Genomic DNA, 23,497 nt, shown 5'->3' on the forward strand with positions numbered 1-23,497 from the left:
ACATGAGAGAGTGAGGAAAATATAATGAAATAGACTGTATGATAAGGCTCAAGAGGATGTAAGTCATCCAAAGTGTTCTTTGAACACTGATCCTACAAGTTTCCTTAAATGGACATTAGTGGGAGATTGTGTTTATAGTTCTTTGTTCTTGGAGAGTTGCAACATATACTAGCATATTAAAGGATTTGAAAACCCTTCCAGAGATATAAAAACACTGGAATTTATCTCAAAATTTTATCTTTTCATGTTTACATGCTTTGGCAAACACTGAAGAATTACATGACTGGATGGATTCTCTAAAGACTCTTGTCTCTGTAAGATGTGTGTGTGTGTGTGTGTGTGTGTGTGTGTGTGTGTGTATCTGTATCTGTCTGTCTTCTGTAGTATTGTGGACTGAACCAAGAGTCTTTGCACTGAACTAAGTCTAAGGACTTTTCTTAAAGGAGGTGGGTCTTTAGCACAGTCTAAACGAATGTAGAGGAAAAGGGAATGTGATCTGTAGAGGGACTGAGTGGGGAGTTCAGTTGGGTGATAAGGCAGCCTTGCTCCTTGACTACTAGCTGAGTTTAGATTCTTTATGGTAGGAAAACAGCCTTGATGAGATTGCAAGAAGCAAAATGATATAAGGAAGGTTAATCTCATCAATGCTGTCAGGAGAAAGCCAGGCCCAAAGTCAAGCAATAGGGCTGGTGAGTCTAGAGTATTAGGACAGCTGAAGGTGTGAGGGATTATTTTTGTTAGCCTCCTTTGAGTCACTATCTCCTAATGATGATGCTTCTCGAATTCTTCCCACAGGAAGCTCTGAGTGTTGCCAAAGCACAGGTGGAAATGGGAGCCCAGGTGCTGGATGTCAACATGGATGATGGCATGCTAGATGGTCCAAGTGCAATGACTAAATTTTGCAACTTCATTGCTTCCGAGCCTGACATTGCCAAGGTTGTACAAAGTTTAAGTTCAGCAAGGGAGTTTACTCTGTCACTCAGATTTGCTATTTGCTTCATTTATCAGTCCACGGATAAACTGTTTTTACCCCCCTCACGTTGAGAGCATAGTCGTTTCTGATTTTCAGCTTCTTTGACTAATGATACTCTTTTGGACATAAGCCAGATTTTGGAGAGAGATATTCCTTCAGCTTTGCAGTTTCCAAGGCTTCTGGGATTGGAATTTCCCTAGATATCTAGACAGAGTGAGAACCTACTTCTCACAGTTCAGAATGTGTGCTTACCTGTTCTTGCAATATCATTGGTTGCATTTCTGTCTGGGGCAGGGGAACTTGGTACTTCTTTATTGCAGGAAAAAGAGACCTTATTAAGCTTACCAGGTTAAGAAGAAGTGTGGGGCAAAGGAGATATATTGGTGGTCTAAGTGCCTGCCTGACAAGCACAAAGACCCAGATTCAGTGCCTCATACTGCATGCTGTACCAGTCCTGTGCTGAGCAGAACACCGAAACCAGGCGTGGTGGTGCACGCCTGTAACCCCAGCTCTGGGGAGGCTGAGACAGTATGAGCTGCATATTGAGACCTGTACCAAATAAATAAGATTTTAAAAAAGTGTAAAACAAGGTTAAATCAAAGTATTATGTCAGCTTTTATATTTGTTTTTTAAAAGGTGAAAGTTTAATTTTTGTGTTAGTCTTTTTAAAATTTTTAAAAGGGCTCAGAAAACTCACCTTATCTTTCAGCCATTAAATCTATGATGAGGAACTCCCACCCCTTCAGTACTGGGGATTGAATCCAGGGGCATGCGTATGCCATAAGTGCTCTACCACAACTTAAAAGAATTTTTAAAATTTTTTTATTTTGAGACAGAGTCTTGAAAAGTTGCCCAGGCTGGCTTCAACTTGAGATCGTCCTGTCTTAGTCTCTGAGTAGCTTGAATTTTAGATCTGTGCCACCACACTGGCCTTGAGATTACATTCATTCATTCATTCACTCACTTATTCATTCATTCATTTATTTGTTTATTGGTACCAGGAATCAAACTCAACCTTCCACTTGCCAGGCACACGCTTATGCTGCTGAGCTATATCACCGGCCAGAGATTATTGTGTTGTTTTTTTTCTTCCCCAGTACCAGGAATTGAACTTGGGACCTTGTGCTTGCCAGGCAGACACTTATGCTACTGAGCTATATATCCCCAGCCCCTGAGATTAATTTCATAAGGCAACTTCTGGTACTTTAGAGTTGTATGTCTCATTTTGGGCTTTGATTTTTATTAGGCTTCAGTAAATTCTTAAGTTAAAGTTGTGGGAAACACTATCCATATTTTATTTGTGTATCTAAAAAGCATCACCACTTTTTTGGGAGTGAACCTTTTGAGAATTTGAAGTGCTAGTTCAGTGACCAGTTCGGTCAATCAGAATCATGGGAATGAGGTGTTCATCAATTTCTTAGTGGGAAGAAGGCTGGCTCCCGCTGAGCTGTGCTGATAAGCTGTTAACGCTGGTTTCTTTCCTCATATCTGAAATCAGCTAGTCATGCGTGCTTTACCTGATTCTTGAAGTATCATGATTAAGCCTTGTCAGCCATGTAGGATGCCATGTAATGTAAGAGATTATTATTACTTTGTCCTTTAATTGTTACTTTTTTTCTCTTTTTTGGTTTTGACCTATAGTCTTACTAAAATTTAGTGGAGACCAAGTGTCTTCATTACTTTTCTCTCAATTTTGAGACAAAATACTTGATAGCCAGAGTTAAAGAAAGCAGCCGGCCAAATAGCTCAGTGAACTGAAGCACCTACTTAGACAGGTGCAGGGATCATTGTGCCGTGCTGGCCCTGCCCCCAGGGCGAGCTGAGGCAGTGTGCCCCAGTGACCATGGTGGCGCACCCCTGTAATCCCAGTGCTTGGGAAGCTGAAAACAGGATTACTACAAGTCCAGTCTGTGCAGTGAGACCCTGTAGTCCCTGTACTAAATATATATTAAAAAAAAAAAAAAAGAAAAAACAAAAAGTTAAAAGTAGGAAAGACTTATTTAGCTTACAGTTTGTAGAGGTTTCAGTCTATAATCAGCTGGCTCCAGGGCACGATGGATGGTAGATAAACATTGTAGAGGAACAACAGTTCAGAGTAGCAAAGCAACAAGGGATAACCACATCTCCTTTATCCTTTACATCTTATCAAGGCTGCTTAGGCCACACTCTTAATCATTGGGCACTTAATCCTAGAATTTCACGTGAATCAGTTCCAGCACTGCATATTCTAGGTCTAGCCACCTTTGAAAAAAATCCCTTCTAGGACCACATGAGGCTGTGGGGGAAAATCTAGACCCAGGCCGTAACACCCAAGTTTTAGCTAGTAGTGGTAAATCACAAAAATGTTTTACCTCACACATTCTTACCAGTAGGATCCAAACACCAAATTGTTACCAAAACTCTAACATGTTCACAACAGGGCCTCATTCCAAGGTATGTCTTGTTGCTGGGTGCTTGTGAACCATAAGTGAGTGGAACATCCTCTGTTTGGGAGCCCTTGGAAGGGGATTTGTGGTGACTTGTGACACTGTGATGTTCTTCCTCCTGTATCTTAGGTGCCCTTGTGCATTGACTCTTCCAATTTTGCTGTGATTGAAGCTGGGTTGAAGTGCTGCCAAGGGAAGTGCATAGTCAATAGTATTAGTCTGAAGGAGGGTGAAGAGGACTTCTTGGAGAAGGCCAGGAAGATTAAGAAGTTTGGAGCTGCTGTGGTAGTCATGGCTTTTGATGAAGAAGGACAGGTGAGTGTTGGCCTCGCACCATAATGGCCCCCAGGTGAAATATCAGGGGGAGAAAATAGTCTGAAACAGTTATACGTATATACACATACACATGCCTGTGTAGAAGCAAACACATAAGTGTACATATTATCTATGTATATGAAGATTTGTTGCCTGATAATGTCTTTACATCAGTGGAGAAAGATTGAATTATTCAATAAATACTGTTAGGACAACTGGTTATTTTGCATTTGGAAGCAAATAAAGTTAGATTCCTGTTTTAAACCATTTTGTACTATCACAATACTATATTTGAAATGATATTTATTTGGCTCACTGTTCTGTAGGCTGAAAAGACTTAAGAGGTTATATCTGGTTATATCTTATATTCTTTGCTACGTCATCACATGGCTGGAGGGCACAAAGTGTGAGAGAAGAGAGAGGGGGACTTGGTATCATAGCAGACCCACTCTTGGGGTAACCAACATACAGTACTCTACTCTCTTAATGACAACATGGGTCCTTTGGTAAATGAAGAATCCTATGACTTAATCATCTCTTAAAGTTCTCACTAGGGCCTCACTCCAGTACTAGTCCCACTTCCCACCATAAATTAAGTTCATATTGATTAAAGACTTAAATATAAAACATTCTAAATAATATGTAGAAAATCCTAGCTTAAACTTGTGATGTAGATGTTACTAACTTAAGAGGCCAAAAAGAAAATTGATAGCTATTCACATAAAACATAGAACTTTGTATGATGGAAGACATGGTACTGTTTACAACATAAATACTAGCAGTAGATTAATACCTAATATGCACAGAGCATCTATAATTCAGAAAGCATATTTTTAATATATATTTGATTTTCACTATTTAAAACAATTGAAAAAATCCATTCCTTGTGATTAATTTCTTCCTGGCAATCTTATAATAGGTTGAATATGTAAGGGTATGTGTTCACATTCACTTTACTTTTAGCATGGTGGTAGTAAAAAATTGATTTGCTTTGATTTTGGTTTTGTGATCTTGGGGGTTGAACTAAAGTTCTAGGCAGAACTCTCCCATTGAGGTAAACCTCCAGTAAAAACATCTGAGGACATTCTAAGGGTCCATCACTAGGGAAAACTGTAAATCTTTCTTTTTCCTTTTTTTTGGTATTGGAAATCGAACTCAGGACCAGGCAGATGCTTATGCTGTCGAGCTATCTTCCTGGCCCTAAAACTGTAAATCTTAATATGTGCCCCAAAGACTATACTGCAGTAACTAAAAATAATGTGATAGGACAGTGAAAAACAGACAAGTGATACAATCCCAGATTTTATTTAATAAGGAAGTATGTATGCAGAAATTTGTCTGGGGACCGCTCGCTTGGGGCCCCCCTTCTGTCCCTCTCTAGGATAGAAGCTTTCTTTCTCTCAGTAAATATATTCTGCTCATAAAAAAAAAGAAAAAAGAAAAATTTGTCTATATAAATAAAAAGTTATTGTCAGCTAAGGGATTTGGGCTGGTCTCATGGAGACATATTGACAGGTAGCAAGTAGTAGAATGATAGGTACTTTTTCTTCCCTTTCTGTTTTATAATTTTTGAAATAAGATGTTTAAAAAATATTACTGGTTCTGTACAAAAGCTACATTTTATTATGAGAAAAATTCAGATAATACAGAAGGTAGCAGATGAAAGATAATTTTCATCATGCTGAATCTTACTTAACTCACACCGAACAAATGTACACAGCATACAATATCAGTTTTTCTTCTCAGCATACTAACTTTGAGTATTTGTTATTATTTTTGTTTTTGATGTGAGGCACTGAAGCACTGAAATATTACATGTCACACATTGCTGCTAGCAAGCAGTAAAGTTGGGATTCAGGCCTTCAAGTACTGGTTTCATGCATCAGGGAAAGGCTATAAAAGATTGTTCTATAAAAGATTCAGGAAAAGTGTGCCAGGGAAGTGTTGGCTCTTTTTAAAAAGTGGTCTTATAAGGTCTCTTGAAGGAGGAATTAGTTAAAAACCCAGTAAAATGAAGGAGAAAACCATGAAGCCATGGAGAAAAATAGAAGTTCCAGTTAATGGAAAATTTTAACAGCACTACTGGTGTAGTTCTGTAAGGCTATTAATGAGAAGTGAACGCTCCCAGCCCTTCACATCCCCAGAGGCAGCTGCTTTCAACTTTGTAAAGTGAGTTTTGTGGCATGTACCTCTTTGTCTTCAAATTCTAGTTTAAATTTTTTATTAACTGCCAACAGTGGGTTAAAGGTAAAGCTTTTCACTGTTGAATTCTCCCAGTATGCACATCTTTATTTTATCTCTCCATCTCCCAGTATAGTACATTGTAGCTATGACTGTTTTCAGTGCTTGCATATTAATGTAGAAACTTAGTCATATAGTACATTGTTTTTCCTTTCCTATACCTTGTTTTCCACATTAATGTCTCTATTTGTTTGCATTGTTTCCTATATATTTAACTTTTAAATTATTTGCTGGTGTGTAAATCTCTACTAACCACTGTCCATACATACTAAGTAGACTGTTGTTGGAAGTAGTGGAAATTAGGAAACTGATCGAATGTGTATAGATGGGACTAGGCCTCAGTGTCTAAAACAAACAAGCTAACTCAGTCCCGGGATAATCATCCTGTCTGATTAAGGTCAGCTATTGGTCGCTAGGCAACCTTGTGTCATGTGTTACTAACTTTGCAAAAGTATAAATAAAGGATCATTTTGTTGTGTGTTGCATTAGTCTTACCTGTCAGGCAGACAACGACCACCTAGCCCAGCTTTTGTCTTCTTGTCTGTCTTTTCTCATTCCTGCCACTGTTTCTCCCTGGGTAGAACCGATTGCAGTGAGACCAATGGATCCCTACAGACTGTCATCTGTATTTCTTGAAGAATTCTCCAGGGGCCGGGGAGATGGCTCAGTAGAATGAGCGCTTGACTGGCAAATGCAAGGATCTGAGTTCAATCCCCGGTTCTGCCAAAAAAAAAAAAAGAATTCTCCAGAACTTCTAACTTGATTTGGAAAGGCCTCTCAGGAGACCAACTGCACAATTTATCACTGTGAAATGTTCCTCTCACCTGTCCTTAGATTTTTAGATCTCATAATTGCCCCATTTTTGGTTAAACCCTCATTTAATGGAATGGCTCCCCAGGTAGCTTCTTGTGAAAGAATGCATGACGTTAAATATTCTTGAGCCCCTCAATGTCTGGAAGTGGCTCTATCTTCCTCCTTTGACAATTAAGTGGTTATGGGAGTACAAACTTCATGTAGTCCTGTGTTGGGAAGGTCTGTTGACTCCTGTGTAAGAAGCCCAGTGCTGTCCTAATTCTTTGCACAGTTTCTATGAAGGTTATTCATTTTTCGTGCTCTGAATACTTGGGCTCTTCTGTGTCCATGGTGTTCTGAGCCTTCATGAGAATGACCTGCTGGATTATGTAGGCACTCAGCCCCTTCAGTCCAGAATCAGCTGCAGCTGTAGGAAGTGACTTTGAATTGTTTTAGCTCTCTTCATGTGGATTGTTCAGATTTAGGATTTTTTTATAGGTCACATAATTTTGTGTTCTTTTTTCCTAATTCTGGTGTTCTGCTCTCTGTATGATTTTCATATTTACATTATCCTGCAAACCCTTTAATTTGTTATTGTTTCTTCTTTTTCTGGAAGTTCTTTTTTGTTATTTCAATGCTTTTTAAAATGTAAATCAACCTGTTGCTTTATAATGAATCAGATATGTGTCAGGTCACATTCTAGGCTCTGAGGAGACAGCAGAGGGGAAAACCTAGTTCCTGCCCTATGTGATTTATATTTATCTTCGACTCTTTCTGCTTCTTTAACACATTGCCACAGACTGGATAATTTATAGACAAAAACTATTTGACTTATGTTCAGGAGGTCTAGCAAGTACTGTTGGTGCTAGCATCTGGCAAGGTCTTGCGTACTGTGTCATAACATGTTGAAAAGCAAGTAAATATATGGAGAGGAAAGAGAAATTAGAGTGAATTTATCTTTTTTTAAAATTGGAAACCCATTTTTAAAGGAATAAACTTTTAGTAATGGCATTATTCTGCTCATGAGGGCAGAGCCATTGTGACACAATCTTTTCTTAAAGATCTTACCTCTTAGTCCTGTTCAACTAACAAATCTGGAGGTTTGAGGTTTTGTTTTTATTTTTTGGTGGTGGTTGTTTTTGTTCTGTTTTTTTAAATTTTGGAACAGGGTCTCGTGTAATAGTCCAGGCTGGTCAGAAATCTTGACCTTCTTGTCTCAGATTCCTGAATGCTGGGATTTCAGGTGTGTGACACTGCATCTTGCTTACTACATTAGTTTTTGAACATACATTCAAACTATAGCATAGCAGTATTCTCAGGAAGATGGGGAATACATTAAAGTATACATATATATATGCAAATAATATACAAAGTATGATCAAAATATATGTTGAATGTTTAAATTTTAAAAGTTCATTGCAGTAAAAGATACATTGCTATAATATCCCTCAAAATATACCATTGTTTCTGCCACTTTCTCAAGCAGTTGTGGAAATCTTCTGTTGTGAATGTCTTAACAGCATATGATAAAAAATGAACTGAGTGCTGTTGCTAGCTATTTAATGACAGGCAAAAAGGTATAAAAACATAATGTGTCATCTACCTAATTCACTCTGTCTAGAGTTATGGGACTTCTGGCCCTTCTCCAAAGTCAAAATGACCATGAAAAGTAAACGATTTGAATTAATTCAGGTCATCAAGGCAGCTATGAAAGCTAAAGATACTCATGAAAGAGGACTTCCTGAACTGTTTGATGAAGTGGCAAAAATGATTGGATAAGTGCATTCAGAGAAAGGGAGAGTAATTTGAGAGGGATTAATGGCAGTGTATCTTTTATTATAATTTGTAAATGTTTAATATTCACCATACTTTTCACCACACTGCATATATGTAGATATTGAATAGTGTTGAATACAGTGAAGAGCAGTGGAGAAAAACATGAGGATAAAGAAGTACCAGAGTTGGGGTGTCGGTTGCTGTTCTGTGTAGAATAATGTGCCATTTTAGCAGATGCCTGAAGAAGGTGAGAGAATGTACCAGTGGTGAGGGAGAATGTTCTGGGGGAGAGATCCTTGAGGTAGATGCTCATCATATTTGAAAAGCAGCGGGACAGCCCAAGTAATAGAAGGAGAGAGGAGTGGGGAAGCTTGGGAGGATGTTAAGTTAGGAAGGGACCAGCTTACAGCACACTGGTTCTTGTGAACTGTTGTTAACACTATCTATGTTATACTGAAAGGTTTTGAGTAGAGGAGTGGGCATTATAACTGCTGTACAGTTCTGGTGAAGAAGGTGGTCTGTTGGGGACAAAGCCAAGCTGTTGGAGTTTATTGCTATAATCCAAATGAGAAATTCATGGGAATTTGTACATAGATGGTTTTTACAACAGTAAGAATTGCTGAGCTTACCAAAGGAACAACTGTAGAAAAGTCCTAGGATCAAATGAGCCTTGGAGCTGTCATGTTTAGTGGCTGGGGCAAAGAGACCCCATTTGAAGGAGCAGTATCTTTGGTAGGAGAGAACCAAGAGAAAGTCTTGACTTGGAAACCAAATGGAAAACAAGCAAAAGAAGAGTATAATCAGCTGTTTCAAGAGCCATGGTAGATCACATTGGATATGACCAAGAATTTTTCATTGGATTTAAGTGAGAGTCATTTATGTTTTTGTCATTAAGGAGATGAAAGCTTCATTGGAATGGGTTCAAAAGAGACACAATGATAAGCAGGTTTAAGTGACTTGACACTGAGATTAGGAGAGGGTGTGTGTGTATGTAAGTGGTGTGACAAGATGTTTTTGTAAGCTAATGGGATGATCTAGTAGAATGGGAAGAATTGATGCAAGAGAAAAAGAGGTCATTTGTTCAGTTTGTGACCTTAGGAATTAAGAGGGATGGTAGTTTGTGTGAGTGGAGGGGCTCACTGTGGATCAGGAGCTGGGTGGTTGGATCACAGCATAGCTGAGGAGAGTGAAGAGTGACCCCCAGGTACGCTGGGTGATGCGCTGGTGGGTGGGGACTATGATTGCTTCTCTTTGTGAAGCTGGAAGCAGGGTAGACTCCAAGCATGAGAATGGGATATGGTATGCTCCATAGATCATACCATAGCTTGGTGTTTAACCAGGAGAGTGAAGCAGAGGCACTCTGTCAAGCAAGGGTAGGCCCTGCCAGAGTGGTTTATTTTTTATTTTTTAAAATTAATTCTGTTAGAGCTGGCCAAATAGCTCAGCAGATTAAAGTGCCTGCAAGCAGGCACAGGGGCTGGGGGTTTGAACCCTGAGCTTGCCGTGCTGGCCCTGCCCCTGGGGCGCCCTGAGATGGCAGTTGAGACTGGGTGAGATGGCATGTGCCTGTAATCCCAGCTCTTGGGAGGCTGTAAACAGGTGGATCACTACAAGTCCGATCTAGTAGTAAGACCCTGAACACCTGTAGACCCTTCCCTAAAAACCAAAAAAAAAAAAAAAAAAAAAAAAAAAAATAGTTGATACTCTTTTGATATACACAATGATCACATTCATCACAGAGAATTTGTACCTCTACATAGTATATCTTAGTTCTTTTTTTTTCCTATTCTTCTCCCTTCCCTTCAACCCTTCTTATTTATAAAAGCTTTGTTTCCACTTTTTTCTCTATTTTTTTCTTCCTTTTCCCTTTCTTGCCTTCTGTCCCCTCCCTTGTCCCCTGCCCCCTCCCATGTTCTGCAGAGATTTGATTTTTCTTTCTTTCTTTCTTTTTACGATAATGTCAAGTTTAATCTGCCAAATACACAAGTTGGATTTGTGGAGCAGGCTTTGCCTGGGTGCTGCACAGTCAACGGAGGTTTCTTGAAATGATTGATGGGTTAGGTTAAAAATGGGTAGTAGCTCTGGCCAAATATGTGGGAATGGGGCAGGGAAGGGCAGAGAAAAGGGCTCAATTGGAGGCTACTGACCAGGGACAGAGAAGCTATGGGACCCAGGGCACAACCCTCTCCGAGTAGGCACCCAGGCAGCACAGACTGGAGCTGGTGGCTGCACGTGCCAGCAGGTGCCACTGGCACTACCACCCATTAACGTGCTGTCTACAGAACAAATGGAAGCTCTTCTGACCCACCTCCCAGACACCCGCCAACCAGGGTTTTGAATTCTAAAAGGAGCAAAAACATTCAAATGGTTACATGTGAAATGCTATCCTGCATCTTTTTGTCTCAAAAGATAGCAGCTGCCCCCTTCCCCAGCCTCCCACACCCTTGAACAATTTCTGTGCCAAGGTGAAGAGGCAACCCCAGGCTGTAGGGGTTCCTGGCCATGAGGGCCTGCCACAGCGGTGGCAGGGCACAAGATGGATGAGACGCAGCAGCAGTCCTGGCAGCGCGGTGCCATTCCTGGCCTCTCTTTTCATAGGCGGCGCTTACTTATTCAGGGAAAGTGACTGCATCCGTTTTCCCGACAAAGTCGTGTCATCTTTTGCTTTCCTCTCCTCTTCCTTCTTCCTTGCAGCTTCTTCCCGTTGTTTCTGGATGATAGCCAGCCAGGCAAGGTCAGCCTTGGCTTGCTTTGTCTTAACAGCTAAATGCATTTTCATGTAGCGTTCTTTCGCTTTCTGCTTCCTGATTTCTTCTTGTTCTCTCCTGAAAACTCTTGGCCTGTCCAGATGCAGTTGTGTAACCTTTTTGTTTGTCTAGACCCCTTGGTTGGGGTTCTCGATGTCAGTGAGCCCTTCCATACCTTGCATTTTTGCTGGTAGTCTATCCTCATCCTCGCTCTACTCAGAGTCTAGAGATTTCTTCTCCTTTTTGGGGTCACCTGCAGCCCCATCTCCACCTTCTTCTTGCTCTTTTTCTTCCCTGGCTTTCTGCTTTTCAGCCTGCAGCTGGGCGTCAAATCTCCTCAGGGCTTATATACTGCCTTGCTCTGCCTTTGTGGCCTCCTTTTCTCCCTCCTTTAGGCATAGAGGTTCCAGCGGCTGCTGCAGTGGTGCCTTGAAATAACACAGGAACCAGAAACACTTTAAGCTCTACTTCTACCCGGCCCAGTCCGCTCAGCGTTGCGCCGCCTCTGCCCCAGAGAATTTTATTAAAAAAAAAAAATATACTCTTGGATTTCAGCCCTTGAGGTTCTGACTCTAGTGGGGTCTAAGGCCTGATTTGTGTCATTTTTAAAGCCTTACACTGCTTTAAAGCCTCCAGCAGAGGTCATTGATGGCAGCTGTTACCTTCTGGCTGTCATCCCATTTTACAGTGTACCCAGAGTGGAGTGCCCTGTGATACAGGAACTCCCATTTTGTTTTGCCACACTTCTTTTTGGGACATGTGAAATCTGCAACCATGTTTATTGCACAGCCCTGCCTGAGGAATAAAACAGGGCTCTAGAGGACCTGCTCTGGAAGAGGCTTGTTATATCAAAGTTCTAGTCACTCTGAGATCCATTTGTTTATTCAGCAGCTGTGGGATACTAAGTCAGGATTTGTGAGGATAGTCTGACAGGAGCCTCAGCTTTATGAAAGTTAACTGTTTTGCTGACTGGAAACATTCCTATCCTCCAAGGATGCACTTGTGTACCTCACACTGATTCTCTCTTTGTTATGCCGCTAGACCCCACACTCTGCTCCACTTTACCTCACACTCAGCTTGCCCAGCTTGGCCAGGTAGCATTCATGTGTGGGGGCAGGGAGAGAGAGGGTGAATTGAATAGGACTGTGGCTTTATGTATCGTTAAAGCTAGATTGCTACACATATTTTAGAAGCCTATTAATAAATCATTTATATGTATGTATGATTTAATTTTTATGCAAAACATTTGTGTTGATAAAAACATAAAAGGGACCTTTACAGTGATTTCTTCCTCTGAGATAATTTGATTTAATGTATGATTTAATTTTTATGCAAAACATTTAACTTGTGTTGATAAAAACATAAAAGGGACCTTTACAGTGATTTCTTCCTCTGAGATGTTTAGAGGCTGTTTAGCAATACCAGTAGTAGTGGTAGCCTCACACCCTGTATTTTGTCTTTGTGTGTGTGTGTGTGTGTGTGTGTGTGTGTGTGTTTGAGTGTGTTTGAGACAGGGTCTCACTATACAGTTTGAGCTGTCCTTCAGCTCATTTTTTAGCCCAGCCTGGTCCTGAACTTGCAGTGATCCTCCTGCCTCAGCTTTCTGAGTGCTGAGATTACAGTCACGCACCACTATGCCTGTATTCCCTGTGTTTTGTCTTAGTGAGTTGTGCTGTCTGCTGAACCCAGGACCTAGAACTCTCTTATGTCCTCAAAAAAAGGTAAACTAAACCCAAAGGTAGCACTCCAGATGTCTGGGTTTTTTTTTTTTTTTTTTTGGTCCACCTTGTAATTTTATTTTCTTAACCTTATCACCAATTAAGGACAGAAATAAAATTTTATTGAATTTGAGAGTGCTGCCTCTCAGCCTTCTTCAGTGAGGCACCAAAGCCTATTTTCTTTCTTCATTTCCCTTTTCTTAATCAGCTCAGTTTAGGGGTACTTCCTAAGTGAGAGATAAAATCTCACCCTACCAGCTTTAGGGATCTATCAAAAACCAAAAAGAACAAATGAAAAAGCTGACCAGAATATATAAGTGAACAGAAGACAGGTGTGAGTGAGTTACTTCCTATCTCTCCTTTGGGTCATAGTTCAAGAAGATTTTTCACATTCCTTTAGAATTGCCCTTCAGAATGGTATGTGAGTTATTTTTTGGAATCACTAGTAACAGTAGTTACAGTAGTTCCCCCTTACATGCTGGAGATAAAGACTCCAGTATAAGCCTGAAACCATGGATAGTAATGATACCTAGATTGTACACACTGTGTGTATTTGTATGTGTATACATTTGTGATAAAGTGTAATTTATAAATTAGAGATTAATAACAATTACATAACAATTATATTAATAATGTACACATGTGATCATTATAACTTCTTGAAAAATCTTACTGTACTTCACCTTTTTACTCAAAAGAGGTCTTTTGTGACTTCTCTTTGGCATATCCCAGTTGTCAGATCACACAACTCTTGTGCCTTAGGGCCATTATTAACAAAAAAAAAGGTTGTGTGACTGTATAAACACCACTGAACTGTGGCATCGATCCATGAGATAGCTAGGAAGTAACTGATGGGTAGGTAAAGTATACAGCAGGTATGCAGTGGGCAAGGGGTGATGCACATCCTGAGTGGGATGGGGCAGGACAGTGTAGGACAGTTTGAGATTTCATCCCACTACTCAGAGTGGTATACAATTCAAAACTTACGAATTGTTTATTTCTGGAGTTTTCTCTTTAATATCTTGAGCCATGTTTGACTGAGAATAACCACAACCATAAACAGTGAAACTAGCTAAGAGGGGGTTGTGTTCATTTTTTTCAGAGTATGTTTGATTTTTCATGTAACCAGACATTAGAATATAATGAATAGATATGCAGTGTGTTGTGGTTGTAAGTTTGATCCAAAGACTTCTTCTATGATAAAGTTGGAAATACTTTGCATAAAAGCAGCGCTCATTCATTCATTCAACAAATAATACCAAGCACATCCTGATGGGCCCTGCCTTGGGCATGGAAGATACTGACATTCTAGCTAGAGGAGACAGGTTGCCAGTAATAAAACAATCAAAAGAATCGTTGCCAAATTAATACAATTTTTGCATAGATGCTTAAGAGGCAATGGGGAGGATGACAGTGGGCTGGCATTGGTCAGGTTAAGTCAGGCTTTTGGAAGAAGGGATGCTTGGCTAGACACCTGAGTGGTATGAAGAAGCAAGCTGTATCATGTTGTGGATGGTGGCAGTAGTAGACTCCAGGGTAGCAACAACCTTGGTCAGTTACAGCAACATCAGAGAAGCAGTGTGGGGTGGGGGAGTAGAAGAGCAAATATGACGATGGGGAGGCCCTGACTCAGAGGATGATGGGAAGGAAGTAAAGGAAGCAGCTTGGAGCTCTAGCCTTCCTGCAGCATGTATTTTGCCTTCTAGAGCCTCTATTTTGGAGGGTCATACTGATTTGTAACTTAGGGCACATGTTAATAAGCCAGTGCTGTGGTGGGTTGCAGGGAATACTTATCTTTGAATTTATGTAGAATGATACAGTGGGAACATAAGAGAAAGAAATGACAGAGTTGCCCGCATGACATGTTAGCACCCTTCAGGCAGGTCACAAGAAGAACAGACACTTTTTAGTCTGTCCTTTAGTAGTAGTTGAATTATATCACATTATGTATATTTTGGAGGCTTTATTAATAAACTGTTTATTTTTTAAATTATGTGTGTGTGTGTGTGTGTGTGTGTGTGGCCAGCTCAGCCCACCAGGGGGTGGGGCTGGCTGGCATATGGTGCTGGGGGATTGAACCGCAGTCCCTGTGCTTTGCTAAGCTTGTTCTAAGTAGGTGCTTTAGACCACTGAGCCATCTCACCAACCCCAATAAACTATTTAAATGTATGATTTAATTTTTATGGAAAGCTTTAACTTGTGCTACTGAAAACACAAGAGCACCTTTAAAGTGATTTTTTCCTCTGAGATAATTTGATACATATTTAGGTACTGCTTAGCATTTGGATTTCTTTGAAATCCAAGCATTGACACTTGAATGCTTTGTATGAGTAGAATATACTATTTTCATAGGTGACATTTTGCTTTTTTAAGTGATATATTTGCTCTTTTCTTCAGGCAACAGAAACAGACATCAAAATCAATGTGTGCACTCGAGCCTACCATCTACTTGTGAAGAAAGTGGGCTTTAATCCACATGACATCATCTTTGACCCCAACATCCTCACTATTGGTACTGGGATGGAAGAACACAATTGGTATGCCATCAATTTTATCCATGCAACCAAAGTCATTAAAGTAAGTATGGGTATTTTCTCTTTTCCATCTATGACCAAGTTCAAATTTATCATGTGGGTCTAGTGATGGCTGGAGTATAACATGTATTTTCTTTTTCCTAAAGAATATTAACTCTTATTCTTGTTTTTGTAATGTTTTAGAGATTTATCTGTGTTTCTATAGCTGTCATTTATTCATTTTTATTGTGTATTCTATTATGTTACTGTGCTACGATTAACCATTCTGTGAATGAACATCTGGTTTGTTTCCAGTTTTCTTGGACATAATGAACAATGCTGCTGTGAGCATTCTCACATATGTACATTTGGCACATGTGCCTGAGTTGCTTTGTAAGATATGCCTAGGGATGATTAGGTCATAGTACTAGATAATGGCAAGCTGTCTCCCTGAATGCTTGAACCAATTTGTACTTAAGCCAAGAATGAGAGTTCTTATTGTTCCATGTTCTTGCTAGTGTGATATGGTCTTAGGCATGGTAGGAACCTCAGTTTTCTTTTCTCCTTTTACAGTTGGTTGCTTATAAAGAATTAGAGAGTTTGTTCATTTAGGCTACAGAAGCCTTTTAGGAACTGTGTTGAGCAAGTAAGGAATGTGTGTTTACTCTGTCCCGTTTTTCCATTATATATCCAGCAGATATTTCAAGAAATGGTATATGTTATGCTCTATGATGATGTTATATCTGTATACAGAGACAAAGTAGAATTTCACATTTTTCCTTAGATAAAATTCTAGTAAGAAAAACTATGAAGCTTGACTTTTTGACATTGTAATATAGAAAATTATAGTCTGTGTCTAGTATCATCAAGCTCTGAATTACTTTTTTTTTACTGAAAATTTTTTATTATCTTTTAATAGCAACTATAATTATGTTTGTAATAATATAGTATATAACCTCCATTTTACAGTTTCTATTTAACATATTTATTTGGAAGATTAAATCACATTTATCTTTTTTGCCTGAACACTTTATATTTAAGCTCTGAATTACTTTGGTCTTTGTTTTTTACTTTCTACTCTTTAAGAGATGTCATTGATAGTTGCTTTCAGCAATACAGGAGAATCTTTTCACTTTTTAAATGTTTGCCAGGAAACACTGCCTGGAGTCAAAATAAGTGGAGGTCTTTCCAATTTGTCCTTCTCCTTCCGAGGAATGGAAGCCATTCGAGAAGCAATGCATGGGGTTTTTCTGTACCATGCAATCAAGGTATGGTAGCATACCTCCTTATCCTGTGGAACTCAGGGGGGCCTGCCCTTTAGCCCAGTTGTTTAAGTGAGTGCTTAGACAAAGCAATCAGGCTCAGGTTGCTGTGGTTCAATCCTCATATTCTCATGCCTTACCAGACCTGCCCTGAAGGCATCCTGAGCTAGCTCCACCCCCCTCCCCCCAAAAAAAAACCTATGGAACTCAGCTTTTACAGCTTTTACTTAGTTTAGCAGTTGCAAATTGTGACCTATAGGTTAATTCTAACTTGCTGCCAGTTTCTGTGAATGAGATTTTATTGGGGCACAACCACCCTGTTCATCTATATATTGTGTGCTTTTAGGGTACAGTGGCAGATCAGATAGTGATGACTGTGATTTAGGGTGTCACTGGAAATCCTCATTTTTGTTTTTATTGGCTTTAGTTTGGTATGGACATGGGGATAGTGAATGCGGGCAACCTCCCAGTATATGATGATATCCATAAAGAACTCCTCCAGCTCTGTGAAGACCTCATCTGGAATAAAGACCCTGAAGCTACTGAGAAGCTCTTACGTTATGCCCAGGTAGAAAGAAAAGTGTCTAATGGGTACCTCTTTCCTGTCTTTGAAGTTTCATTCACTTACACTTATTGAACCCACACTGTAGAATAAAAGCAAAATTGTCTGTCTGTCTGTCTGTCTGTGTCTGTGTCTGTGTCTGTGTCTGTGTCTGTGTCTGTGTCTGTGTCTGTGTCTGTGTCTCTCTGTCTCTCTGTCTCTGTCTCTCTCTGTCTCTCTCTCTCTTTCTTTCTAGCCCAAGTTGGCCTGGAACCCACAGTGATCCTCTGGTCTGAGCTTCCTGAGTGCTGAGATTACAGGCATGCACTACCACACTCCACTAGAAGCATGAGTTAATTTTTTGTGTTTTAGGATCACTGAAGATTTCTGCAGAATTCCAGAGAGGATGTTAGTTGGGGCAAGAAAGGAGAAACAGATATGCCTAGGCTGCTTTAGCATTCTAAATTTCAGTTTCTTTAAAGTGTGAAATGCATTTTTCTTATACCAGGATATACATATTATACAGATTTTAAGGGGATTTTTTTTTATTCTAGAAATTTTATATAAAGTTAGCAAATGAAGATTAAAATCAGTTATAGTCCTATCACCCAAAGTTAACCACTTGAGATTCTGTTACAATTTCATTTTTTTTTTTAGTAGATAAGTGCATATATACATTTTTGCAAAAATAGCATTGTATTCTTGAGTCTTAGTAACCTTAGTTAGCTGTATCCTGGGACACCTTTTCATTTTATTCATTTTTCTACTCTATTTAAAAAGACTTGAATTTTCTCATATAGTACAGTAGCATTACTTGTTAGATGTGCATCTGTTTCTGTTAGGCTGTGATCCCTCTATAGATGCTTCTGTAGTTCAAGGTTTGAGGTCAATACACATTAAATTTTTTTTGTTTTTATTAGTTCATATTTGCATTACATAATGATTACATTCTTCATGGGGAGTTGGTAGATATGTACAACACATCTTAACTTCTTTTTCATTCCCTTTACTTCCATCTCTTGATCCCCATCTGTTTTGTGAAAGAGCTGTCTTTCCTATTATCTGTCTTTTATTTTGCTCTTTAACTGATTTATACTTTGGCTTTCTCATGTGAAAGAAACCTTGCAATATTTAAGTGTGTGTGTTTTGGTTTATTTTAGTTAACATTGATGGCCTCAAGGTACATCCATTTTCCTATAAATGACTGAAATACATTTCAGCCATCTTTATGGTAGAGTAGTATGTGGTATATAAATACCACATTTTCTTTATTCATTCCTTGGTAGAAATACAGGCCACTTCTAAGATTTAGCAATTGTGAATTGTGCTGCTATAAACCTGGTTATGCATGTATCACTGCAATATGTTGTCTTTTACTATGTTGGGCAAACACCTTGGACAATAGCTGGGTCAAATGAAATTTTTGTTTTTATATTTTTGAGGAACTCTCGGTGATAGTTGTAGTAGTTTACCTTTCCAACAGTACTGTGGATGAGTTCCTCCCCCCCCCCCCCTGCCTTGCCAGCATTTATTATTTGGTTTCTTGATGATGACATTCTTTCTGGAATAAGGTTGGCTCTCAGTGTTGTTTTAATTTGATTTCTGTAATAGCCAGAGATGTTGAACTTTTTTTTTCTTGTATGTCTAGTGGCCAATTGTTCTAAGAAGTATAAATGAAGTCTATACACATTTGGTCTAGGAAAGTGAAAATTAAGTGTAGAAAATTCTAAGTTATGCTAGTTCCCACTTATATACTGGGCACAATGCTAGGATCATTACCTATCTTAGATGATGCTGTTTCCTAGAAATCAAATTAAAGAAAGAAAAGATCTTCACATGAAATAATACATCAGTCTGTTTAAGAGTAATGACAAAAAAGGACATTTTCCCTGCAACATGTGTTGGGAAAGTGATGGGCTGCTTTTCTGTGTATTGTCAAGTTTGTTAATGTTTTCTATGTTAGAATCTCAGTTTTATACTCTGACAGAACTACTAACTCTGCCTGTGCCACAGAAGAGTAATAATATGATCTGGAAAGATAGGAGAACGTAGGATTAATCGCATCCTTGATTGATCAGCCTTCCTTGTGATAAAATTTTAATTCTGAAACCATCTGTGGAAACCTCAGATCATATGTTACTGTGTGCATGGCCTTCTTTCAGTTCCTTAAAACATTTCTAGTTTCTTTTGGACCCAGGACAGAATGTCTCTGGTCATGATTGTTGCAAATATGGTCAAGTTCTGCTTTCCAACTTATTACGTAAGGAATAATCCCTAGGGCCTTTCTCTGTTTCTGTGGCTCTTTCTGCTCGTAGAGACAAAGTGCTTAGCCTTTCCTTAGTCTTGAAGCATGGAGACAGGGGCATTAAACACTGATTAGTTTTACTAATACACTGTCTTCTGCTCGGTGGGGAGCTTCTCTAGTAACTGAATGAGATTGGAGTGCATTGAAGGCCAGGGGACATCACAACTTATAGAATTCATAAAGTTACAATACCGGGTTCTTAATTCATGAAGTGATGTGTCTCTTCATCTTTTTCCGAACTTGAAACAACTCCTGTAATTTGGAAAAAGGCAGCTCAGTGCAGGGCTGGCATGGCATGTGGTACTGGGGACTAAACCTGTGTCATTGCACTTTCCAGACAGGTGCTTATGTCACTGAGCTATCTCCCTGTCCCTCTCAGGCCACTTCTAAGTAAGGTTTTGTTGTCATTGTATTTTGTCAGTGATTCTTTCTGGCTTAATTTCAGTTTTAGCACTTGTTTGGAAGGTTTTGTTTTTATATGCTATATTGAGCTGCCAGGTAGTCTTGCTCTCAGAAGTGCAGCTGAACTGAGGGAAATCTTAGTAGCAATTGCAAGAGGTAACAGTTCATCATATAAGGAATTGTCTCCTTAGTATAACCATGGGCTTATTATAAGCCATAGGCCCCTCCTCTGTCAGGTAGGCTGATTGAGTATGTTGAAGATGATTTCATTACTGTTAAGGGAATGAATAACCAAAGCAAGTATATGTTAATACTTCCCATGAGTCCCTACCTCTGTGACAGTTCCTCTGAGCACACTGAAGATATCAGGAATGAAAAGCAGGAATGTTGTGATGTATATGAGTTGAAGAATTATTTTTCTTTACAGGAAAAGTTACTTCTTTTTGTTGTTAAATGAAGTCTTTAAGTTCCTGATACATTACTGAAAATGGTAGGAAGAGTCTTGCCTTTGATCTTCTGAGGCTCTACAATCCACGTTTAGGGAGTACCGGCCTATCGTTGAATCACAGTTCCACTAAATTGGTACACATTGACCTGTGGTGAATGTTGTTTTTGGCAAAAAGTTTCAGGTATCATGGTGCCCTGTGATTCATGGCATTTCTGTACTAAATGGTGTCTTACTGAAGCCACCTTTGGGCTCAAAGCCTCCTTGTTCTGCAAGGGATTGCTCTTGAGTAACTGGATCGCCAGAGTATTTGAAATACTGGTTTGAAAAGTTCTTCAGGTCTTCCATAACCTATTCTTTGATTTGGCTTTGGTTCTTCCCATGGCCATGTGAGCCTGTGATCACATTTGGCTGTTTGGGAAGTAGTTAATTCCCTTGAGACTCGTCCAGTTTGATTTCAGAACAAAATTCACATTACCACAAGGCCCTTGCACTCTGTGGGCTGGAGCAGTTGGAACAGGAAGGAGTTGTTTTTGTCATTAGCTTTATATATATACAGATGCAAGCATGAGCCACATGGATGGGAACATGGATTGGTCCTTTCACTTACTGGCTCCTATAGTTTATTGGACTTCAGTAATATGCTTGGAGTCAGACCTACCTTCCCAGGCACCAAGAAAGTTAGTTGTGTGGAAGGTAGTAGTAGGGATGAAGAAAAGAATGGAGGAGACATAAGTGTTAGGATAAAGTGATGGGTTGAGTGTGAGGAATGGAGTTCTAGGAATGACTTGAGCAGCTACTGCCACCAGTGGAAATGGACCATGATCTACCTAATGTCATTACGATTGCACTTCTGTGTCTTTGCTGAATCTGTTCCCTTAAGGCCTTACCCCAGTGCCTCTTTCTCCCACCCCCAGAAGTAAAATAAGACACAAGATACGTATCAGATTAGTATTTTTTTTAAAAATGTATTTAGTACATGGTCTCTAGGGTCTCACTACACAGATCAGACTCCTAGTAATCCACCTGTTTTCAGCCTCCCAAGTGCTGGGATTACAGGCGTGTGCCACCATGCCCAGTCTCAATCACTCTTAGCACACCCTGGGGCCGGCACAACATGCCAAGAATGGAACCCTGGTCTCTTTGTCTGCCTAAGCAGGTGTTTTAATCTGCTGAGCTATCTGGCTGGCTCTTATATCATTAGTATTAAGGAAGCTTTTCTTCACCATCTTACTTTGTGGTGATAACTATTTCCTTAACATTCCCATGTTTCTGGTCTGTATTGTCTACTAACATACATTAGTACTAACAGCCCCTAGCATACATTTTCTATTTTTGATATTTTATTTGTTTCTCTGTGTATTTTCCACTTCATATATTATAAGGAAATCTTGGAGAATGTGATCCAGTTCTTATACTTTTTAGTGTGTTCCACTTCAGAGTGATATCTGCCTAAGCCTTATTCTAGCCTGTTAATGATGCACTTGCTGGTGACAGGTGATGGATGGGTGATCCTTGTTGGGTGTTAAAAAGCCTACCAAGGTGAGAGTATAGTTTCCTTACTGTTAGGAATACTTTTTCTGAGTAGATTTTTAGAAAAGAAAGAAAAAAATGGAATCTTACTCTGTGCTAAAGCTTCAAATCTTAAAAGATTTCTCTTTCTGTCTCCACTTTTCTCAAACATTTACTGAGATCTTAATTTATGCTGAGGATACCCCTATGGGCTGGAAATTAAAAGAAGAATCAGTTACCTTTTCTTTTTTTTTTAATTTCCTGCCAGAATAAGGTGCTATTTAATTTTGTTCTTCCATAGCTAACATTTTTTATGTATTTTATGATTTTTTTTTCTTTAAAATGTTTTGGACAATTTCATTTTTGTGTATTTTGGTATGATTTTATTTTAAATTTCTTGTGCTAAAGGTTCATTTTTCTTGGAAATGCAGTATTATAAGTTGTACTAAATTCAGAAATTTTAAATCTTTAAATATTTATTGTCTACTCCTTTCCACTTTGAGAATTCTAATTATATGAATATAAGTTTTTTGATTTTGACAGTGAACTATTATGACTGATCTGTAAATTCTTTCTTCATTTTTATTTTGGACAATTTTTATTGTTATATTCATTTATGCTTGTAAATAATTTATTTTCAATTTGCAATTTATTAAAAAATTAAAATAAAAAAATTAAAAAAAATTTCCTACCAGATAGTGCAATAAAAAATTGCTTGTATCTTTTTCTTGGTCTTAATTTCATTCAGACTCATGGCAAAGGAGGGAAGAAAGTTATCCAGAGTGATGAGTGGAGGAATGGCCCCATTGAAGAGCGCCTTGAATACGCCCTCGTGAAGGTGAGTACCAGAGCCTGCTCAGCACAGTGGGTAGCTCCCTGTGACTGGTGCCCTTGCTGAGGGTGGGTGCCAGCAGTGGCTAGAGGAGACGTGCAGCATCCCTGGCCACTGATTCTCAACCTGGGGTGTTCCCTACCCCTCTGTGGCGACTGTATGACAATATCTAGAGACACGCTGTCTCCCTCTGCCTATGGGAGACATGTTTATTTTTATTTTTTTTCTTTTTATTTATTTTTTATTTTATTTTATTTTTTTATTTTTTTTATTTTTCAACAAATAATACACTACATATATTCTTCTTAGTGGTTAATTGCTGTACAAGATGCAGACTTGTGATCCTATTTACAAACACCATTAGAACAAATTATTCTATTCATTAAGAGAATGCAACTATATATCTATCCCAACCTCTTTGAATACACAGATACAAAATGGACATTCATCTGTATACCCCATTTTTTGTAAGTTCCGTTATTGAATATTATAGGTGTGTAAACTCAGCAAAATATTCTCAAAGAGTCCAGTAGCCCATATTAGCATTGGGTCTTCTGTTTAACTGGCAATGTCAGAAATTATTGACCTGAGTCCCCCACAGCTCAACTTAACAGCATGGCTTTATTTCTTATAATTTCGTCTTCATACGGGAGACATGTTTAGAATCTGTTGCCTATTGATGCTGCTAGACATCCAG

General features: G+C 39.1%; 1 protein-coding gene and 1 pseudogene across 2 annotated transcripts in view; one reads left to right on the forward strand and one right to left on the reverse strand.

Annotated features, from left to right (window-relative positions):
* Positions 1-23,497, forward strand: part of Mtr (5-methyltetrahydrofolate-homocysteine methyltransferase) — a 110,659-nt gene that overhangs the window by 50,982 nt on the left and 36,180 nt on the right. Inside the window, exons 1-6 of one of the 2 annotated variants that reach the window (XM_012516818.2) lie at positions 802-936; positions 3,529-3,714; positions 15,386-15,565; positions 16,653-16,769; positions 17,191-17,331; positions 22,717-22,806. In XM_012516818.2, coding sequence (XP_012372272.1) covers positions 829-936; positions 3,529-3,714; positions 15,386-15,565; positions 16,653-16,769; positions 17,191-17,331; positions 22,717-22,806 — 822 coding nt within the window. In that variant the 5' untranslated portion in view covers positions 802-828. Of the gene's footprint in view, positions 1-801; positions 937-3,528; positions 3,715-15,385; positions 15,566-16,652; positions 16,770-17,190; positions 17,332-22,716; positions 22,807-23,497 lie in introns of those variants that run through there. The other variant, XM_004640845.3, reaches the window with a different exon arrangement.
* Positions 11,129-11,669, reverse strand: LOC101580404 (annotated as a pseudogene).

Source organism: Octodon degus, unplaced genomic scaffold (assembly GCF_000260255.1).
Source record: "Octodon degus isolate 3935 unplaced genomic scaffold, OctDeg1.0 scaffold00127, whole genome shotgun sequence".
In the NCBI taxonomy this organism is placed as follows: Eukaryota; Metazoa; Chordata; class Mammalia; order Rodentia; family Octodontidae; genus Octodon; species Octodon degus.